General features: G+C 37.9%; 1 protein-coding gene across 18 annotated transcripts in view; it reads right to left on the reverse strand.

Moving 5' to 3' along the window:
- Positions 1-23,272, reverse strand: part of ST8SIA1 (ST8 alpha-N-acetyl-neuraminide alpha-2,8-sialyltransferase 1) — a 150,316-nt gene that overhangs the window by 96,409 nt on the left and 30,635 nt on the right. For 6 of the 18 annotated variants that reach the window (XR_006219820.1, XR_006219819.1, XM_042991916.1 and 3 more), the window contains one exon: positions 4,624-4,768. Coding sequence is in view for 16 of the 18 variants with exons in the window: in XM_042991916.1 (XP_042847850.1) it covers positions 4,624-4,768 (145 nt within the window). In the remaining 2 variants the exon portion in view is untranslated. Of the gene's footprint in view, positions 1-4,623; positions 4,769-4,860; positions 4,946-8,234; positions 8,300-10,284; positions 10,290-13,832; positions 13,855-14,082; positions 14,106-15,337; positions 15,348-19,390; positions 19,493-23,272 lie in introns of those variants that run through there. The other 12 variants (XM_042991924.1, XM_042991919.1, XM_042991923.1 and 9 more) reach the window with 7 other exon arrangements.

Consider the following 23,272-nt stretch of genomic DNA (forward strand, 5'->3'; position numbering starts at 1 on the left):
TTGGCAAAGATCTATGCCCACCAAACATTAGTCTCCTTACTTTCCTTCCAGTCAAAAAGGTATGTGTTTGGAAAATTATCACAAGAATATTGATAAGTAGAAAAATCAAGTTACCAAATGCTGTAGATTATACAGTATAATCCAAATTTCATTAGGAGGAAAAAATATTACTGTAAGAGTCAGGGATATCCAGGGGCTTAGATGATTCTATTAAGCACATTACTGTGAAGAGGGGGGAAATGTGTATTTTCATTTTAACAAATATAAAGCCATTTGGACAAAACTACTTCAGAATGTCCTGCTGAGTTTCCCACGGGCCAAGGGCAATGTGGGTCCAGGCTGAATGGAACATGTCAGAGAGCTTATGGCAACCAGAAGACCTGGAAATGAGTGTCTGTCTGGGGTGTATTAATGATGCTTTGTGATTCTTTACAAATGGCCTTGGGTGGATATTCTAAGAAAAACTGGCCAGTCTGGTTTGTGATTTATATCACATGACTATTCAGCACGATATAAGAGAATGGTGAGCTGACCATGTTTTTATTATACCAAAAGGAAATATTTTTCAGATTATAACTGCACAGTTGTGGTTTCTAACATTCCTGCTGCTCCTTTGCTCATTTCCAAGGAAATTTATGCTTTTTTCTGGGCATAAATATGTTTTAGGTCAAAATAGTATTTATTTAGGCAATATTTACACACATGGGACCATGCATGCTTAAAAGAGACAGTGTTTGGCAAAGCAGGAAGGAAATGGGGACCCAAGGGATATGGGTATTCTCAAAGTGGGAACACTTACCATCACACTGTCCCCTCCAAACACACACACGCACACACACACACACATAAAGACACAGAACATTCTAGAAAAACCTATGTAAGGGTTAAAATTAAGCCCTTTAAGCCTAATAATATTCAACAAACATTTCACCAAAATACATTTATAGAGTCATTTGGAAATAGCTGCATCAAAATGTCCTGCTTGGTCTCCAATTGTTCAAGCAAGGGCACTGCAGTGAATCACCCCAGGTGGGACAAAGGCAAAGAGTCCTAGGCAAACACGAGGAGCTGGAAATGAGTATCTATATCAAGTGGGAAGCACCACACTAGGCCCAAAACTAAAAAACTACTCTTGTTACTCAAAAGCTCACAAAATGGTATTGAAATCAGCAGATAAGGGCTTTTAGAAAACTGCAATATGTAGATATATAGTTATGTAGATAAGTATGAGGTGGATTTGAATGAATTTGATAATAAAACTACAGGAAGTTGTGGGAGGTCCAAATAAGAAACAACTAATTGTATGGGGCACCTGGGTGTCTCAGTTGGTTAAGAATCCAACTCTAGATTTTGGCTCAGGTCATGATCTCACAGTTCAAGAGATCGAGCCCACATTGGGCTCTGAACTGACAGTGCGAACCCTGCTTGGGTTGTCCCTCCCTCTCTCTGCCCCTCTCCTGCTTGCTCTTTCTCTCTCTCTCTCTCTCTCTCTCTCAAAATAAATAAATAAATAAATAAATAAACAAAATTTTAAAAAAAGAAACAACTAATTGTAATCAAGAAGATTCAATATGGCGTCTCAAAGCACACTGGATCTCAATAAGACGCTCCCTGGATCTCCCAGCCTTGATTCAGGACCTGCTAACTTTGCATACCACACATAAGATCTTGTAGTGCATCTTGGCAACAACCACAGCAACAGCAAAAAAACAGTGGATAAAGGTAGGAGAAGGAATAATAACAATTATGATGGATAACACGAGCATTTAGGAGAAAAGTATAATATATAATTGAAATTAGCACATTAAGGGGAGCACAGGTGGCTCAGCCAGTTAAGGGTCTGACTCTTGATTTTGGCTCAGGTCATGATCTCATGGTTTGTGAGTTCGAGCCCAGCATTGGGCTCTGCTGATGGTACAGAGCCTGCTTGGGATTCTCTCTCTTCCTCTCTCTCTCTCTCTCTCTCTCTCTCTCTCTGTCTGCCCCTCCCCTGCTTGTTCTCTCTCTCTTAAAATAAATAAATAAACTTTTTAAGAAATTAGCATATTGATATAAAATTATACATCTGAGTTAGAGACTGAGTGATTTGGCATTATTTTGCTGAAATTCAGGGAAAGAAGCAATGCTTCGTTCAACTGACAAATCGAGCTGAGCCCACTCAGCTGCATTTCTGCTTAACCAGCACACACAACTTTCTTCCCACTGGAATATGAATGAAGCTTATCAATTAACTGGTAACTTAGCTTCCTGATAACAAAGTAGAACAATTTCACTAAGAAATAATAATGGAGTGAGGGCACAGGGATATACATCATCCTTTTTATTGATGCAAACTGATCTTCCAGGATTTCTATAAATTAGTAATTTGAGAATCTCAGTAACTTAAAAAAAATCTTCTCGTTGAATTAGTTTAGCCCTTTGTAATGACTGTGCAAACACACAATGATGTAATGACGTCTGCTTCCTTAAAAAAAAAGCATTTTTCCTTATTATTCAGGGATGGTTTCTTGGTCTTGCAACCAGCATAAAGAGGCACAGAATTCATGTGCGCACACTTTAAAAAGCAAATGTTTCCTGCTATCTTCCTGCTGCAATTGACAGATAAGATGGGAGGCTACTTTGTATTTCTTTAATCATCTCCTTTCTTCTAATCTATTTGCTAGCACAAAGTTAGAAGTCAGTTGGGATGACTGAAAGCCCTCATGTATAAAAAGACTATTTTGGATTTCTTTTAAAATTGTTCTATTTGATGAGCTGTTAAAGAAGATTGCTTCCTTATCTTTTTCAATTCATGGCAAGCTGATATCAGGTTTTGTACATAAAGGATACTGTGGATTGGCTTCTTCGCCCCTCTTCCATCTTTCTTCTAGCTTCTGGCTGAAGCTTGATTGTTTTAAAAACTGCCTCTCCTGGACTTTGTTGCAACTAATGTTCCAGATGCAAACTAATCTTACCCATTAGATGCACTTGAGGGATATTTGGAAAGAGAAGATGAATCAGAACCCATCTTACTGTTTCTGTCACAGACAGTTGTGACCATGTTAATGGCAATGGCAGCGGCAGCTGGGACCTTCTAATCTCTAAACCACAGTTATGGCGGTAAATTCCTGAACTAAGTAATTCCAGGACCCACCTCTTGACTCCCACTTCTCCACTCTTCTGATGCTTTTTTAAGCACCTAATTTCCAATAATAAATATATTTCTGCTAAAAATACCTAGGAAGATTTCCATTCCCTGCCTTAAACCCTGACTAATGCAATTATATCCTTCATTTCGCAGTCTGAAGATGCAATGATATGAACCAGGACAACATTAACACCTAATGTTTACATGTGCTTTGTGGTTTCCAAGTACATGGACATGCATTATCTAAACTGATCCTGACCCCAACTCTGAGGTGTTAGGATAGGTACTGCTCTTCCCACTGTACAGATGAGAAAGCTGAGTCTCAGAAGAGTTGGGTGACTTAGCAAGGCCTTTAGGTAGTTAGAAATGGAGAAGAAATTCAATATCACATTTTACGACTCTTAGTCATTTCCTTTGACACTAAGAAGACTCCCAAGGGCAAATAAAGAAGAGAAAGAAAGCACATGGGTGATGGGAATATATTCAACTTTCTATTTCCTACTTTAAAAAAAACATTTTAAAAAAACTTGTCATTAGACACTAAAACCATTAAGTTAGACTAAAACACCTACAGATGAGCTAGCAGAGATGGGCTATTTCATAGAGAGTGTGTCTTTGGCTCTGGTAGAGCTTTGGGTCTGTGCCTCCTTTGAAGACTCTTTGCTATTAATACAGATACATGAAAGTTTCAGCCCTGTTTTCCAATTCTCATGGTGAATTCCCTTTCTGCATGATCATCTGGCCAAACCAAGAATGGACTGAAGACTTGGGGGGGGGGGCCAAGCTTCATTTCTCGATTTCTCCCTAATGGCGGTTTCACCTAAGAACCACCGCCCCCCTCCTCCAACTAGGGCTCCCTAGAAATAAAGATTTCTCTATTTTTCCCTTTCACTGATACATTTTAGTAAAGCATTTGATTGGAATGCTCAGGAAACAAAGAAGAAAAACCTTACATAAACAAGGCTTCATTTAGACCACTTCAAACGTGGTTGAATTCCTTCTCTCCATTTCCACCACCTCCACTTCAGAGCAGTGTCTGACCACAGGGTTAAGATCCAAGAGCTCTAAGAAGCAGACTCCTTCTGCTGGGGAGCATATGGTCCCCAGTCCCTGAGAATAATGCCAGTCCTAAGAAAACATTCCAATATTGCAAATCTTCAAGATCATTCCACAGCCAACCTCAAAACACTAGAATTCCACAATTCCTGACTTTGCTTCCTTCTCTGCTTGCTTTCTTCAGTCTCATATGACCCAAATCAGAAGGGCTAGGAAAACTATTACTCTGTGATAGCCTACTTCTGCCCTTGCATGAAAATGTTTTGTGATTTCTTCACCAAAAACGTGACAGCTATAAAGAAAAACATTTATAATGAAGAAGAGAAGAAAGGGGCTGAAAAGAAGGAGATCCGATAAGTGAGGCAAACTCAACGATCTTTTCCCTATGATATCAAGACACACAGGAAACTATATTAAAAGGCAACAAACTCTATACTAACCTGGGGGAAGAGAGAATAAGTTGAATTGTCAATGGTGAATGAGTATAAAAACTCCCCATCATACCACATGCTCTTCCCCATGGGGGAATTCATTTTAGTCATAGCAAAGAGATGGGCGGGGTCACAGCAGTCTTCCATCTGTTTCCTAGGAGAGAAAACAGAGAGAGAAAAGAACAGCAGGTTCAGTGAGCGGCAGACTCATTCACTTGTCATTCCCACAGAGATGTGCAGCCTTACCTCGGTGCCAGCTCACAAAAGCATCTGTGTCTCCAGGGTGATTAGATTACTATTACTTCACTCTTCCAGCCATCAAAATGCATGACTGGAATATTTCAAAATACAAAAAAAAAAAAAAAAAAAAAAAAAAGTTTAAGAAAGAAAATCCATTAGCTTTCAGATGCAGCTAAAATATGTCTGAAGGCAAAAATAATCATTGTAATTGCAGATTTGTTGACTGACTTAAACATCCAGGTCCAGAAAAGATCTGGATGGTCTTTTGGAGACTGTTGGGCTATGGATCTGGAGCAGAAATGCATCTTTATGGTGACTTGACATTAGGGGGATTGAGTTCAGCAACAAGGGACTTTACATGTGCTATATGAAGTAGGGGATGCACACAGTGGCCCCAAAGAGGGTACACTCCCCAAAACTGGAGGCAAAATAAAAGAACAACCCCTGCAGGAAAAACCCTTCTAAATAGAAACAGAATGAGATGAAAGATGTGTTTCAAATGCTGGCAAAGCCACCTGTGTTCTAACCAGAAAATCTTGTTGGGTCGTTTCAGCTCTTGTCTGGTCTGACAGCTTAGCAGTACTGGACACAGTGGAGCACTGTGTGGCCTTTGGGAAGGGATCCCTACTCCCTTAGCATCTGCAACACCAGGGTCTCCTGGGTCACCTCACTTTTCTGGGCTGGTTCGCAGGCTGCTCCTCTGCTGGCCCCTCAGATGGAAGCCCTGTTACCACTCTACAAGCCAATATTTACTTCCCTCTGCTTAAAAACCTGACAGAAACCAACTCTGTTTACTCCCTGAGCTCTCAGGAGTAAAAGAGCTGATTCCCCAGTCCTACCTTTGGAAGGACCAGTAAAACAAACTGCTAACATAAACCACTTCTGAGTGGTGCTCCCACACAGACCTGCTTGCTCAAACATCTTTGGCCACCACCGTATAGAAGCTTAGAGCTGAAAGGGGAAGGTAATGTGGAGTACTTGGGTTCAAATCCCGGCTCTGCCACCCACTTAGCCCATAACTGGAGAACATCCTGGGATTCGCAACTGGCCTCAGAGACTGTTTCTGAGAATTCACTGAGAATGTCCCTGTGGCACACACAGTACAATTTCAATACATGTTGTTATTACACAGTCCCAACTTCATTGTAGAAATGAATACGCAGAGTCGGTGTCTGTGGCCGGCCTCCTCGGCCAGGGCCATGATGCTCTCCCTACCACATGGTGCTTTCTCCAGCACTCTGGTTGGCTTCCTCCTCACAAAGGTTTCCGTAGAAAAGACAACGGAGAGGGGCTCAGGAACAAAGCCTTCATCTTATCAAAGTTCCTAGAATTTGTCTCACCAGCTGTGCCTCTTTCCTTTCCTCCTCCATCATCATTAATTTTTATCAATGTTTCACCACCCAAAAGGTGGCCTGAATGGAGGCAGTCAAGTGCATGGTGACTTGCCAGCATTTTGTCAAAAGAGCATCCTAGGCGTTATATTCAGTCAACATAAACTAGACGGGTTAAGATTATTTTTGGAAAAAGGAGAATTATCATAGGCATAACTCTAAACTTTGTGGGGTGAATAAACTAAACCTTTGAGTCTAGTGTTATATTGCCACTTTTAGTTTTCACAATAACCCTAAGAGATAATTAAGGAAACTATTATTATTACACCCAATTCATATCTGAGGAAATGGGATTATGGCCAGAATAGGACTTGCACAGGTCACACCAGTAGTCCGACTTAGGCTTTTCCCTCTGTGTGCTGTCTGCTCAGAACCTTTTTGATTCACCTTTATTTTTCGCTGCCCTGAAGGAATACTTTGTAAACACCAGCCAACCACCTTCAATGTACCCAGTGTCTTTAGAGGTATTTTTCCACTTCATCCTCACAGTGAATGACCTTGAGCTAAATAGCCTTAAGATCCTTTTTTCAGGTATCTATCCTGGGCCACATAACTAGTGGAAGGTGGGGATGGTTTGCTCCCTGTTTTGTTTTGTTTTGTTTTTTGTTTTGTTTTGTTTTGTTTTAACCTCGTATCTGGTACGTCCAACCAGACCATAGCTCTCCCCTCCAAACCAACTAAACTTGCCATTCAGTACAAAGTGCTACTGGAAATTCAGAGGAAAGATCAGCCACAGCCATATAATAACACCTCATTATGTCTAGAACCTGGAAGTTTATATTTCCCTTTCACATTGGTTTCCTCTTTTCATCCTCAAAACACCAAGACAGAGTTGATTACATTATCTTAAATTTCTAATGAAACTGAAGCTCAGGCCAAAAGACCTGTTCAAGTTCATCAGGTGAATAAATGTTTGCTTCATTGTTGATAAAATGTGTGTTAGATGGGCTCAAATTTACATCTCCTCCTACAGCATCACCATGGTCAGAGCAATCATACCTTCCGTGGGAAAACCACATATTCAACAGAAAATGAAAGTGTCACAAGTGCACAAATATTTTTAAAAATCCAAGAGCTATAGTAAATTTGTAATATTCATATTGCCATTTGCAATATGGGAGTGGTTTTCCTATCATGAACTTTCAGACTTTTCCCTTCATGCAGAAAGCCTCCCTATCTTCCTCCCTTGCCATGCCTGTCTCTGGAGGGTGGACAAAAAGCGATCAAAATGTGAAAGTGCATGCACTCTCCAGGCCTGAGAGGGTGCCACCAGCTCACCAGCTAACACTGGTTATAACAGCAGCTGCAGCAACTACTGTGGTAGAAACAGTAAGTTTCTACCAGCAATAGTAATAGTAGCCACAGTAGTAATGACTTTTACCGAGTTCTCACGTAACACTGTGCTGAGTGCTCGGGATATAAAATTGAATTAAAAATCAGACCCGTCTTCAGAGAACATGCACAAGAGGTGGCAACCAACAAGCAAGTCACTACTTATGAAGGCAGGTGGGTGTAACTGGCACCACTACAGATGTGCACAGATGGCTGAGGCTGTTCAGAAGGAGGAGGACCTGGGGGCATCTGGGTGGCTCAGTCAGTTAAGCATCTGACTCTTGATTCCACTGCAGGTCATGATCTCGCAGTTCGTGAGTTCAATCCTCGTGTCAGGCTCTGTGCTAACAGCATGGAGCCTGCTTGGGATTCTCTCTCCTTTTCTCTCTCTGCCCCTCCTCTCTCTCTCTCTCTCTTTCTGTCTCTCTCTAAATAAACAAATAAATAAACATAAAAAAATTTTAATAAAAAAAAGAGGAGAGCATGAGTCACACTCAGAGTTCCAGAACGAATTTCCTGCTCTGAGATTTCCAGTCCTGGAGGAGCTGGCAGGAAGAAGGAAGCAACTCGTCTGAGCAGGGGAGCTGCTATAGAGATATGAGATAGCAAGATGCATTCCTTCATCAGAGTATACAACAGAAACATTAAGTCCACTACCTCTAAGAAATTGTTGACAGTTGAATATTGAATTTTACCTCCATCCAACCTGCAGGTGATCCTGGAAAGAAGACATACACCAGCTTTTAGAATTTTTAGCAAATTTGGTTCCCATCCCCTTTCTCATGTTTTGCATGGATGCTCCTTAGTATTTGCTTCTGTTTTGCCACAGACAATAAAGTCACAGGGACAAAAAAGCAAAAGTAAATCCATTTTTATGTTCAAGTTTAAATTTGCAGATTATTAAGTTTTGGTTGAGTGTAAGTTGAGTAGTGCAGCCAAAATTTAAATGCTTTTTATTATTCTAGCTCAAGCTTCAGCTGAGTTCATAGCAAATGATTCCAAGTTGCATCATGAAGGTAAATATGAAGCCCGGGAACCACCTGCTAAAAACTCAGGTTCTCATGCCTCCTCATGAAAGCCATGCATATCAACTACACCAAGAAGACCACATTCACTTATTGTGTCTATCGAGCAGGAAGACTGCGGTTCTGGGGAAACTCAACAGAAGAATAAGGGTGAAAACCCACCCACTCAGTTAATAATGCCCAGTACCAAAATAAACCTTGCTGAGTCTCTCTCAGATGCCACATTTAACACTTTAGTCACCAGAGATAAGAAGGCTGGGAAGCTGTCACTCCAATGACTGTCCCTACTAGGCCCCTTCCAAAGAGTGACTGCATTTGAGAAAGTAGGGATGAAAGTTCTACTACTGTTTCACTGTTTGGCTAAATCTGCTGCTACACTTGAGCTTTATATTCAGCTAGCTATTCAAAGGCTGAATAGTCAAGTAGTCAAGCATCCAATTCAATGCCATTTTGGCATCCCTGAATGTGTGTGTGTGGCATCACCATCGTACCTAAACAGAGTATTGATGTGAGCAACACACACAGAAGTGTCATTAGAGTTTATTGTTTATAAATAAATATGCAATTTAAAATTCTGATAAACAAAAGGTACAGCTGAGGGAATATAGTCAATGGTATAATAGCATACAATTGACAAGAGACGGTAGCTACACTTGTGGTGATCATACCATAACATACAGAGTTGCTGAATCACCACGTTGTACACCCAAAACTAATGTAATGTTGCATGTCAATTATACTGAAATAAAAAAATAAAAACAAGGGGCCCCTGGGTGGCTCAGTGAGTTAAGTGTCCAACTCTTGATTTCAGCTCATGTCATGATGTCACAATCGTGAGATCAAGCTCCACTTCAGGCTCCAAGATGGGCATGGAGCCTACCTAAGATTCTCTCTTCCCTTCTCCCTCTGCTCTTCCCCGGTCATGCTCTCTCCCCCTCTCTCTAAAAAAAATAAAAATAAAAAAATATATAGTAAATAAAATTCTGATGAGCAATTTAGTAGTAACCAGAGTGAAAATCTCTTTATTTGTTTTAAAATTTTTTTTAACATTTATTTATTTTTTGACAGACAGAGAGAGACAGAGCATGTAGGGGGGAGGGTCAGAGAGAGAGAGGGAGACACAGAATCCGAAGCAGGCTCCAGGCTCTGAGTTGTCAGCACAGAGCCTGACGCGGAGCTCAAACTCACAAACCATGAGATCATTACCGAGCCGAAGTCAGATGCTTAACCAAATGAGCCGCCCAGGAACCCCTCTTTATTTGCTTTAAAAGTTGAAATTCTATCAGTCAGGTGAAATTTAAATGTATCTTTATTACTGTAAGAATAAAATGCTGTGATAATAAATTAATTGTGAAAGTTATTAATTTATGCACTTTGAAATTATGAAGGATTATTGACTACATAGGAGAGCAAACTGTCAGTTAAAGGATATGTTAAGAGAAAGTATGTTTGGAAGATAACTTCAGGAAAAATACTATACCATTTTTCAGCCAACCAATCTTGATGAAATTTTAAATAATAATGTAACGCAGAGTAACAGTTGAGATTACATGATAATTCAAATCTTTGTAGAATAGTTGATGTGCTAACATTCAAAATATTAAACTAATCTTTAAGCGCTACATGTAATTTTCAGTTAATTCCACTTCAAAAATGAGTTATTCAAGAAAAAAATCCTAGTCGGGAACTCTTTGTATCTTATTATGAGGTATTAAATGTCATATCTGCCCCTATAAAATTCCATGAGAAAGAAAAAGTCCAAACTAATATCATGAGAAATCATCATGACCCAGTCATGACAGAGAATTCTTCATATCCCTCTTACCGTTTTCTTCTATTACATATAAATACATAACACTATTTATATGTTATATGTTTAAAGTTTTGATTGTCTGTCTCCCCAAGTCCCAGAATGTAAACTCCATGGGGGAGGTGGGGGAGACTATCATCTTCATGATGTTGTATCCCCATCTCCTGAAATGATGGCTAATACACTGAAAAGATGCTTAATAAATGTTGATTGAATGAATAAAAAAAAGTAGGGAGAGAAGAAGAAAATGTTAGAGAAATAGAGAATCTCAATGCACGTTTTGTTCTCACTAGCCAAAATTCAAATTGAAATCAATTCCTTATGGTTTTAGTCTATGGAGACCAAAAAAACAAAAGCTTGTCAAAATAATTGCTATAGACTGGTAAACATTTCTCAATAATAACAGGTCCAATATTTCTGAGATGTGCTGAGTGGTGAATCCCAAGTTCCTTACACTGTGCACTAAATGTTAGTCTGATTAAATTAAGTGTCCCTTTAGGATTGCTGACCTGCCACACAGGGACCACAAGAGCAGCACACCAGTTGATGGTGCTGATAAATTCTGTTTTCCTTCATGATAGTGTCGAACTTTCAAAATTTGACTTTTAAAATATTTGATAAGGTTTCCGATTTAATCTTGTCTTCAGAAAGTGCCTTCTGTTCTAGTGCTACCTGATTTCAGCCAATTATTGACTTTAACATCTGGCTTTTGGCCAAAAATGTATCCAATGCATTTTCTCCAGACAGCTAAATCAATAGTCCTTATTGTAAACTGTCCTGAGTCGGGTTCCTAAAATTCCTTTTAGACTATTATATGTTAACTCTTTGCGTTAGTGTCACAGAGCCTCAGATTCTTGGTTGAATATGTGCTCAAGTTCCACATCAGAGGATGGTTTTGAAATTGAGGTTATAGGGGCAGCTGGGTGGCTCAGTTGATTAAGCAACCGACTCTTCATTTTGGTATATCAAGCTCATGATCTCAAGGGCGTGAGATCGAGCCCCACATTGGGCTCTGCACTGGGTGTGGAGCCAGCTTAAGATGTTCTTGCTCCCTCTCCTTCTGTTCCTCCCCTGCTCACACTCTCTCCTCTCTCTCTCTCACAAACAAAAATTGAGATTATATACATTTTTGTGTATATATATATATTTCATATACTTAAATGTGTATAGCACTTAGCACATTTCATGGTTTCAGTAAGTATTCGTTTTATTATCCTTCATAGTTAGGAACCATAATACTCAGCTTGCCTCACACAATCCTAGGTTGATTGTTTTCCAGATATAATTATTTATGGTTACCTCCCTTCCATTCCTAAGCATGTCCATATTTGGATGATAAGTTATATGTTCACTCTATTAAGACTAGAGTGCCTGGGTGGCTCAGTCGGTTAAGTGTCCAACTTCGGCTCCGGTCATGATCTCACAGTTCGTGGATCTGAGCCTCGTGTCAGGCTCTGTGCTGACAGCTCAGAGCCTGGAGCCTGCCTCAGATTCTGTGTCTCCCTCTCTCTCTGCCTCTCCCCCACTTGTGTTCTCTCTCTCTCTCTCTCCCTCTCTCAAAAATAGATAAACATTAAAAAAAAATTTTAAAGGCTAGAAGCTAAACAGCATCAAATAAAAAGAGAGCTTTTCTTTAAGTGAAAAATCTGGTGACCTACAGAAATCTGGTATTCTAAGTAAGTAAATGGCAGATTTCACAACGATTATGGAAAGGAGGGTTTGAGCCATCATAAAACTATTCCCCGCCCCCCAAATTAAAGGAATCTTTGTCTTAAATTATCTGTTTTGAACCAAATTTAAAAGTCAGGAGTCACTGTGACAGAAGGGTCCAGGACATGGAACAAGAACCTGTAGCAGTCAGTTGCTCTGAAGTGGACAAGCAGCAGAGCCCTGCCCACATCAGGAGGGGGGAAGCAAGTGTGGACAGCCCCCTCTCTGGGACAAAGGCATGTTCACATTATGGTCCCTGCAACAGCTGCTATCATTGACCTAATAGATTCAAAAAACACACTCAATATATGGTAGAGATTTGTATTCATCTTATTTTTCTGTAAAAATTGTCTTGAATGGTGTGAGGAGAAATACTTTCATTAGATTATTGCTTAAAATAATGTTTTCTACCGATATAATAAAAAGTCTCTTCAAAGACCAATCTTGTAGATTATTTGCCAGGGTGACAAAAACAGAGAAAAACAGCTCTTGTGTACCACTTAAGACAGCAAATAATCTTTTATTTAGCAGCATTTTATTCTCCACATTTGAAATGACTGCGTAATAAAAGAAAAGCGTTCCAAAGAAAGTCAGATTACTGCCATGTGTAATTTGCATTTCTCTAAAACAGGAAGAGCAGACTTAAAGGAAGAACTTTTAAAACAAATATTTCAAAGATGATCTGGTTTTCCCTAATATGTTTGTTTTGTAATGTACTTAACATGTACACATCATTATTTGAATTTAAAAAAAAATCAATTTTTTCCAGGAAGATTTCAATAAATGCTTTTCGTCAGTCTTCCTACTTATGCTTACTTGTCTATATAGCTAGAAAGATTCTAATATGTTTTGAGAATCATCTGTTTGCTGCTTATTGAAGTAACTGGGCTCCTTTGGATAGCAGGCATTATTTGATTCACTCAACAAATATTTACTGAGTACTTTCTATGTGTCCAGTGTTATTCTAGGCACTAAGGACAGATTGGGGAGTGGGGACAGGGAATACCTTGCCCTCTCAAATTCTAATGAAGAAGTCAGACAAACAAGATAAAATATGTCTTATCAACAGAGGCTGAGTAAGTCCTCACTAGGTGACAACTGAGTAAAGACCAGAAGGAGGTGAGGATGTAAGCCACGTGGATATGTGGGAAAAGAGCATTCAGGTAGAGCCAACAGCAAGTACAAAGGTCTTCAGGCAGGAGTACCTGGCATATTCAAACAACATGGGGCTGACATGTCAGGGGGAGAGGATCAGGTAAGGTTGTGTCTCTGTGGTTTTTACCCTCACCACCAACCTTCTTGTGGCACCGAGCACAGATCCTTGAGAATAAATCCAATTCCAAAACCATACAAAGACATTTGGATTTTACTGAAGTTGTCATGGAGGGGACAGGGTCACCACACCACAGAAACTTCATATATTTCCCAGTGGATGCCTGTCTCTCCCAAGACACAATCCTATCCCTCCCTCTCACCATGCCCCAGCCACCCTCTCTCCATCACATCTCTCTCTTACCCAGAGCAATTTCACCTGTGGGCTCTTCAGTTTTCACTCCCCTCTAATCATTATACATTATACACTACACAAACCATTATACATGCCCTTTTCAGATATTTTTCCTCTTTTGAAAAATGTAGAGATTTGAAAGACAAAGATATTTTCTTGTTATATATGTTTAATCTTTATGAATAAAATTATTTCTCTCTTACTCTATTAACAGGATCACAGCAAAATAGCTAAGTGAATATGCACCAAATTTGGATGGTATGTTTTCAGTGGCCTGAAGTCTAAAAGGAGAAATATAATGATTCACTTTTGGGGGGCTGGGAAGGAGCACAGGAAGGGACAGGTGTGTGTCCACTCAGGATGGTAGCTGGGCAGTTGTCCAGAAGAACACAGGGTTCTGAAAATGAGGTTCAGATCAGAGATGCCAGTCCACACATAAACCTCTATACTTACTGAGTTTTAAACTTGCGCAAGGAGCAAATGCCCCAAATTACAGATTAAACTGATTTATAATTGGTCTGTATCTTTAAGGTACAGGTTTACACAGCAGGGTGGAATGCAGCAGGGATTTCTTTATGTAATCATGGTCAGTGGTGCTCCTCAGCTGCACTAGGAAGCCAGACATTATGTATTAAATATAAGAACTCTATTCAGAAACATCTTTTCTTGTTCTAATGACACCTAAGTCATTATTTCTGTGAAAGATGAGCAGACGTTATTGGAAGGCAAAGCAAATGAAAAGGAGACACAGGCAACAGAAACTGCTTATAAGTTTACCAAATTATACAGAGTTTTCTAAACTTGGGAACGAAATCAACAAATGTTAAGATAACCAGGGGAACAGTAAACTCTAGAGGGTGAAGTTCAGGAGTCAAGTTCCCTGAATTCACCTCAGCTCTGCTTGCCTACTAGATGCAGGACTGGAGCATTTGTCCTGACATTTTTCTAGACTGTGTCTCTTTTTATGACTTATGGTACACACTTCTGTTATTTCTCTGAGTAACTGTGCCAGTATTTGAACAGATTCAAATTTATTTTCTGAGAAAAATTTTGGCTTTGTGCTATGACCCATTTCCACAGGATGGAAGTTTGTGTAACAACACAAGCCAGGGATTCTCAATTTTCTTAACAGAATATTAACGGTGCCACCTCCTTCTCTAAAACATATGGGTCTTACTTTGCTCAGCACAGAATATAAGCATTTCAGGTTATCAACAACCTTTGACTGTCATCTAGTTCCCATCAACTATGCTGTAAAAAGAATGAGTATTTGGGAGAGATGAAAGGATATGTTTGTTAACTGATTTTCTACAAGGAGCTAGATTCTTTATATTCTTTCTCTATATCAAGTCAAGTGACGAGAAAGTCAGCTATTTGCATTACATAAAGTAACTATTTTCAAATATCCTATAACCTTTCATAAATGAGGACAAAGAGATTTTCCAGATCAAACGTTGTCTCCTCACCACCAGCATATTGTGAAAACAATCAGGCAGGCATTTTCATCGCATCCATCCATTACTCCTCACCTTGTTGCTATGTTCACTACATTTGTATTTAGTTTTCTATTGTTTTGTGAATATCATTGACCCCCATCAGGACAGAAAAGTACAGAGGTATTGAGAGAGGTGACAGCAACAATTCAGGAGAAGCGTAGGCTTGGAAATGGAAACAAAAGTAGAGATGATTTTTTAAAACTGAAAGCAACGAGAGAATAAAGGATATTACAAGTATAGATGAGATGAGTCATTTGACAAAGAGCGAATAAAGAAAGAAACAACAATTGGCAAAAGAGAAAGAAAATAATAGATGAAATGGAATTTTTTTTAGTTTGTGGATAAAGGATAAGCAGGGGCTGAAAAGTAGAGACCAAATAAACCTACTATGATATATTCAGGGCTTAGGGGTTAACAAGAGTGCATCCAACTGGCAAAGTCAGAAATGTGTGACACAATGCCAAAGAAGAAGCACAGATGTCAAATGTCTACTAACCCCATGATAGTTTAGGGTAATAGGCATTCTGAAAAAAATTTAAAGGAGATGTTCAACTGCTGCTGATGAAAATGTGCCGCAAGCCAGGGATGCTTGCCTTCGTTCAAGACCACTCTGAACCTACCCATTAGAGGGTACCAGGGCAAGTGTTTAGGAATGACCTGCTAAGGAATCCTTCACAATGTCTGAGGAGATCGTGAAGGAAAGTGCTTGGGACCTCAAAATCCTTCAATGAATACAAATTTCTCCAATACATTTGGAGAAAATGTACTGAATTGGCTATAAAACAAAAAGCAGAGGGACAGACCAACACTGTATTTGGTAGAAATGTACTGGGAAGCAAAGGGTTAAAAACTGGTCATTTTGGACTTAAAAGCACTTTTGGAACTGTAATCCATGTGAAAATTGAGACATCTCTCACTTAATTAACCATTCTGCAGAAATACCTTCACCAAGTTACATTACAAAGTTATGCTTTTTTTCCAGGGTCAATATAAGAAAGAGCTACATCAAGAATAACATTTCATTGGGATGAGCACTGGGTGCTGTATGGAAACCAATTTGACAGTAAATTTCATATATTAAAAAATAAAAAAACAAAAAACAAAAAAACCCCAAAAAAAACGCAAAAAAAAAAAAAGAATAACATTTCATTTTCTGTAAAACTGAAGTTGAAGATAACGTCTATTATGTTCCTATGATCTTGTTCATCTACATAACTTCTTCCTTGAATTTAGTGTCAGGAAGATTTTTTTTCTAATTACATAAAAATGTATGCTTCCAGGGGTGTGTGGGTGGCTCAGTCAGTTGAGCATCTGACTCTTGATTTCAGCTCAGGTCATGATCTCATGGTTCCAGAGTTCGAGCCCCACATTGGGCTCTGCTCTGACAGTGCAGGGCCTGCTTAGGATTCTCTCTCTCTCTCTCTCTCTCTCAATCAAATAAATAATAAAATTAAAATTAAAGTAAATTTGCGGCGCCTGGGTGGTTCAGTTGGTTAAACGTCCGACTTCAGCTCGGGTCATGATCTTGCAGTTTGTGAGTTCGAGCCCCACGTCGGACTCTGTGATGACCACTCAGAGTCTGGAGCTTGCTTCGGATTCTTTGTCTCCCTCTCTCTCTGCCCCTCCCCAGCTTGTGCTCTCTCTCTCTCTGTCAAAAATAAATAAACATTAAAAAAATTTTTTAAATGTATGCTTCCACTTACCAAAGAATGAGAGTTATTTTGACCCATTAAGAGGTACTTTGGTCTGAATCATCAGAATGTTCAGTTTTAAGACAATCTCAGCCTGAACTCCATGGACTGTCAACCTTCTCCTCTTTATAAACGGTTACTTTTGAAATTTTAGTGTATCTTTTTTTTATTTTAGAAATTTATAACTTTAAAATGTTATTTTAGAAATTTTCAAAAATACAAATTAGAAAAATAGGCAAAAATAAATATAACAGATAATTCCTCCACACAGAGGTAACCAGTGTTAACAGATTGTTTTTTGTGCATTTTTCCTATGAATTAATTCAACTATTTCCTTAGTAAATATTCAACAAATATTTATTGAGTACCTAGTATATGTCAGATACAATCCCAGAAACCCAAGATACTAAACAAGATACAGCACTAAACAAGATGGGTTCAGTGCTCACCCTCTTAAAGTGGGAATTTAATCTATTTATAATTTATTGATGCTACAAACACTCTGTGGTAAATATTCTCATGCTTAGATTTGTGGACACACCCACAATTGTTTTCCTGGGATAAATTTTTTAAAGTATTTCCTGAATTAAAGGGTATATACTAATAGCGTTCTCTTGCTCAAAAAAGATGTTACACACCATCTTTTTAAAAATCTTTATTTTTAGTAAAGCAAAATATGTACAGAGTTTAAAGTACTCTAAGGCAACAAAAACAAGAGTTCTCTTTCATATTCCCCACCCCCATATCTAGACCAAAAAGGCTATAGTTTTCATATTTTGATTATTATTCAAATACTATTTTTATTTTCCAATTTTTTATACTATCGTATGGCTTACTACTAGGGAAGATGAAGATATCACTTTCTAATCCTACCCCAAATGGACATACGCAGACTTTTCTTCACCCCACATTCCTTACAGAATTACATAAAAATTTTCAGTTAAAGCAGTATTATTATAGCATTATGAATCTCTAAGTATAATTTAAGAGCTGAGTCCTGCAGTATACGATCACTCGATTTTCTTTCTTGCAGGCTTTTTAAAATTTGCTCTTCCTGGAGTTAGAGATTGCCTAACTTTTTTCATTTGCTTCATGTATCATGTACCTTCCAATAATTCCCCTTCTAATTCTTCAAAGAACTATAACATTTTCTCAGCGTGGTCAAATACATCAGGAAATCAATCTGTTCAATTTTTTTTCTTGGAAACATCTCTTCCAGAGCCTTGTGCCATTTCCTCTCCAGCATGGATAAACACTGGTCATCTTGGGAATTGCATTCACCTCTTCTCTGCCTTCTATTACCCAGTTTCCTTTATCCATTTTTTCCCTTTGTTGTTACTTCCTCATTGTAGTGTAGCATATACTCTCTTTCCCTCTTGAGAAATTGTGAAAGCAAAATACATTTTATGAGCCTTTGAATATTGAAAACAATTCTTAGTTTGGCTGGGCACAAAATCATAGTTCAGAAATAATTTTTTTTTCAGATTTGAAGGTGTTACCCATTGTTTCCTAGCTTCCACTATTTTAGTTGAGAAATCTAGTATCATTCATATCTAATCATTTTATTGTAATCATTTCTCATCTTTGAAAGATTTTAAGACCTTAAATGAGGGATTCTGAAATTTCACAATGATATGCATTTAGATAGGTCTTTTTGCATTTATTTTGCCGGACACTTGGTGGTCCCTTGCAACCACGAATAGATCCTTCAGTTCTGGAAACAGCCTTCTGTTATTTCTTTAATAACGTCTACCCTCCCTTTCTTTTATATTTCTCTTCCTGGAATTCCTATTATTCAGACTTCTCATCTTTTTTTTCCCATTTTTCACTTCCTTATTTTTCTTTTCTACTTTTGGGGGAATGATTTCCTAAACACTATATTACAAATTCATCTACTGATCTTTTAATCACCACATTTTTAATATAAAAAAGTTCTTTTTTATCTTCAAAAATTTTTATTTCATAGCTTTTTAATCTTTGTAAATGCAATGTATTTTTTTGTGGGAGTCAAAGCTAGAACATTTGTTATGTGTTTATTTGCTTCCTGCAATCATCTTTTGGTGTATGTTTTTTCTATTGGTTCATTTTGCTCTCTTTCATGTTAGAGGCTTTCTAGAAATATATACAGATCCATAGCTGCCTGGTTACATTTAAGAATGAGGTACACTCAACTGAATGAAAGTTCTTTATACTTGGGTAGTGATTACCAACTGCTAGGCCTCATCAGAGTGTGATCCGGCTGCGACCTAGACACTTCATGGGAGGAACCCCAAATGTCAGTATCCAGCTTTTTCTGTTTCCCTAGAGAGGAACTTGCCAATTTCTTGCTTAGGTATAAGCTGAGGTGATAACATTCTGGAAGCTAAGTGAAAAGGTACAGCTGAGATCTCACTCTTCATAACACAACCTTTCTCTTAATTCCCTTGTTTTCATCCAATGTCCCAAGTCCAGAATCTCTGTTTCATCCCCAGTCTTCTCACAGATGGGCAAGGGCAACTTCTTGTGTTTGGGGTTAAAAGGAGATCTGGAACACTTCCAACCAATCCTCCCATTTTTAGTGTCATCAGCACTCACCTGTAATTGCTGAGTCTTTCCGGAATTCTGCAACATGAACTGGCTTCCTTCTTGCTGGCTTCCCCAGCTGCAGGCACTCAAGTTTTAGATTTCAGCACTCTCCTGGTCAGATATCATTGAGACATCTGCTTTTCATCTCCTAAAATTTTGTTGATGTCTTTTCTCTGCTATTGTCTTCTCTTCCACTCTCTTCATTTTTACAAGCTTATTCTTATTTATAGTCCTCTCTTACAATTTTATTAGTTTTTCAAGAGGGGTCAGGAAATCAGAAGCCAGGCAGTATTATCCTTTTTTTTTCAAATTTAACTTCTTTAACTGATTGTTTGATAATGTTTTCTGATTTTAAAACATACGTGTACTACCAAGAGTCATTTTGATGATGGTTGCTTTAAGGAATGGAAATGGAGAATTAGGGTATGTGGGGACTTTTATTTTCATCTTATTTTTTCATCTTATGTATTTCTATAACTTTTTAGTTCTGTGAACTTATTTTACTTTATCATTTTAAATCTGATATTTAAGAGCTATTAAAAATAAAAAGTAATAGATACTTGGTATAGAAAAATCTGAAAAATATTAAAAAGCATAAAGATGAAATTAAAACTTAACAAAAAATAAAACCACATAGAGAAAAATGTAATTAATGTGATTTTTCTCCTTGTGATCTTGATGTTATATTCTCAGGATTTCTTCAAAATTTATATACATTAAAATTATCCCTCCTTTCCACCACCTTTGAGTCTCCTTTTTCTTCTCTTTTACTGAGGTATAATTACATACAATATTATATTAGTTTCAGTTGTATAACAGAGTAATTCGACATTCGTATACACTGTGAAATGATCAACATAGTAAGTCTAGTTACCATCTGTCAGCATACAAAGTTAATACGAGATTATCGACCATATTCCCCATGCTGTACATTATAGCCCCATGGCTTATTATTTTGTATCTGTAAATTTGGACTTCTTTTTCTTTAATTTTTTTTTAACATTTATTTATTATTGAGAGACACAGACAGAACATGAGCATGGGAAGGGCAGAGAGAGGAGGAGACACAGAATCCGCAGCAGGCTCCAGGCTCTGAGCTGTTAGCACAGAGCCCAACGTGGGGCTCAAACTCACAAACCATGAGATCATGACCTGAGCTGAAGTCGGACACTTAACCAACTGAGCCACCCAGGCATCCCTGTAAATTCAGACCTCTTGATCCCCTTCACCCATTTTGCCCTCCCACCTCCAACCACCCTACATTTTAGCAACCACCAATCTGTTCTCTGCATCTACAAGTCTGGGTTTTGTTTTGTTTTGTTTGTTTTGGTTCTTTATTTCTACATATAAGTGAAATCATGCAGTATTTATTTTTCTCTATCTGACATGTCACTTAGCATATACCCTCAAGGTCTATCCATGTTGTCACAAATGGAAAGATATCATTTTTTTTATGTCTGAGTTTTATTCTGTCATAAATATATACCATATCTTCTTTATCCACTCATCCATCAATGGACACAGGTTATTTCCATATCTTGGCTGTTGTGAAAATGCTGCAATGAACAAAGGAGTGCATACACCTTTTTGAATTAGTGTTTTCATTTCTTCTGATAGACACTCAGTAGGGAAACTGCTAGATCATAGTATAGTTCTACTTTTAACTTTCTAAGGAACCTCCACACTGTTTTCCACAGTGGCTGTACCAATTTACATTCCATTAACAGTGCATGAAGGTTCTCTTTTCTCTACATCTTCACCAACACTTGTTATTTCTTGTCTTGTTGACAATAGCCGTTCTGACAAGTGTAAGGTGATATCTCATTACTGTTTGATTAGCATTTCCCTGATGATTAGTGATGTTGAACATCTTTTCAAGGGCCTGTTAGCCATCTGTGTGTATTCTTTGGAAAAATGTATATTCAGGTTCTCTGCCCTTTTTTTCATCAGTTTTTTTTTACTGAGTTGTACGCATTCTTAATATATTTTGGATATTAACCACTTGTTGGATATGTGATTTGCAAATATCTTCTCCTATTCAGTAGACTGCCTTTTCATTTTCTTGATGGTTTCCTTCACTGTGCAGAAGCTTTTTAGTTTTATGTAGTTCTATTTGCTTATTTTTGCTTTCGTTTCCCTTGCCTTTGGAGTCAGATCCAAAAAGCACTACTAAGACTGATGTCAAGGAGCTCACTGCCTATGGTTTTTGGGTAAGAATTTTATGGTTTCAGGTCTTATATTCAAATTTTTAATCCATTTCAAGTTAATTTTTGTGTGTGGTGCAAGACAGTAGTCCAGTTTCATTCTTTTGCATGTAGCTGTTCAGTTTTTCCAGCACCATTTATTGGAGAGATTGTCCTTTCCCCATTGTATAATTCTTGCCTCCTTTGTCTTAAATTACTTGAACAAAAATGTGTGGTTTATTTCTGAGTTCTCTATTCTTTTCCATTGATTTATGTGTCTCTTTTTATGCTAATATCAGAGCTGTGTAATATAGTTTGAAATCAGGGAGCATGATACTTTTGGTTTTGTTCTTCTTTCTCAAGATTGTTTTGGCTGTTCAGAGTCTTTAGTGGTTCCATGTAAATTTCAGAATTCTTTGTTCTACTTCTGTGAAAAAAAATGCCACTGTAATGTTGATAGGGATTGCACTGAATCTGTAGCTTGCTTTGAATAATATGGACATTTTAATAATAGTAACTCTTACAATGCATTAGCATGAAATATATTTTAATTTAGATGTGTCTTCTACTTCCTTCATCACTGTCTTATAGTTTTCAATACACAGTTCTTTCACCTCCTTGGTTAAATTTTATTCTTAGGTATTTTATTCTTTTTTAAGTGATTGTAAATGGATTTGTTTCCTTAATTTCTCTTTCTGATAGTTCATTATTTGTGTACACAAATACAACAGACTTTCATATAGTAATCTTTTATCCTGACTTTCATTTATTAGCTCTAACAGTTTTTCATGAAGTCTTTAGGGTTCTCTGTATATAGTATCATGTCATCTGCAAATAGTGACAGTTTTACTTCCTCTCAAAATTGGATGCTGTTTTCTTTTCTTTTCTTTTCCTTTTTTTTTTTTTTTTTTTTGGTTGACTTTTCCTTTTCTTGCCTAATTGCTGCAGCTAGGACTTCCAACACTATGTTGAATATAAGTGGCAAACATGGGCATCCTTGTCTGTTTCTGATCTTAGAAAATCTTTTGGCTTTTCACCATTGAGTATGATGCTAGTTGTGGGTGTGTTAACATTTCTTGTAAGGTTGGTTTATGAACCAAAGCAGTTATGAACGACTTTAGCTTTTACCTGTCTGAAAAACTATTTCTCCTTCAATTCTGAATAATAATACAGCTGGGTAGAGTATTCTTGGTTAGAAGGTTTTTTTTCCTTTCAGCACTTTGAACATGTCATGCCACTCCCTTCTAGCCTGCAAAATTTCTGCTAAATAATGTGCTGATAGCCTTATGGAGTTCCCCTTATAAGTAACAACTTATTTTTCTCTTGCTGTTTTTAAAATTCTCTATCTTTAATGTCTGACACATTAATAATAATGTGTCTTGATATGGATCTCTTTGAGTTCATCTTATTTGGAATTCTCTGGTATTCCTGGGCCTACACATCTGTTTCCTTTCTTAGATTAGAGATGTTTTCATCCATTGTTTCTTCAGATAAGTTTTCTCCTCTTTCTCTTTCTTCTCCTTCAGGGACCCCTATAATGTGAATGTTATTCCACTTGATATTATCCCAGAGGTCCCTTAAGTTAGCTTCATTTTTTAAAATTCTTTTTCTTTTTGCTGCTCCCTCTGGATAAGTTCCATTGCTTTGTCTTCTAGCTAACTTATCCATTCTTCTTGTCCAGTCTGCAATTGAACCCTTTGAGTGTATT

The sequence above is a fragment of the Panthera tigris genome, chromosome B4 (assembly GCF_018350195.1).
Source record: "Panthera tigris isolate Pti1 chromosome B4, P.tigris_Pti1_mat1.1, whole genome shotgun sequence".
In the NCBI taxonomy this organism is placed as follows: Eukaryota; Metazoa; Chordata; class Mammalia; order Carnivora; family Felidae; genus Panthera; species Panthera tigris.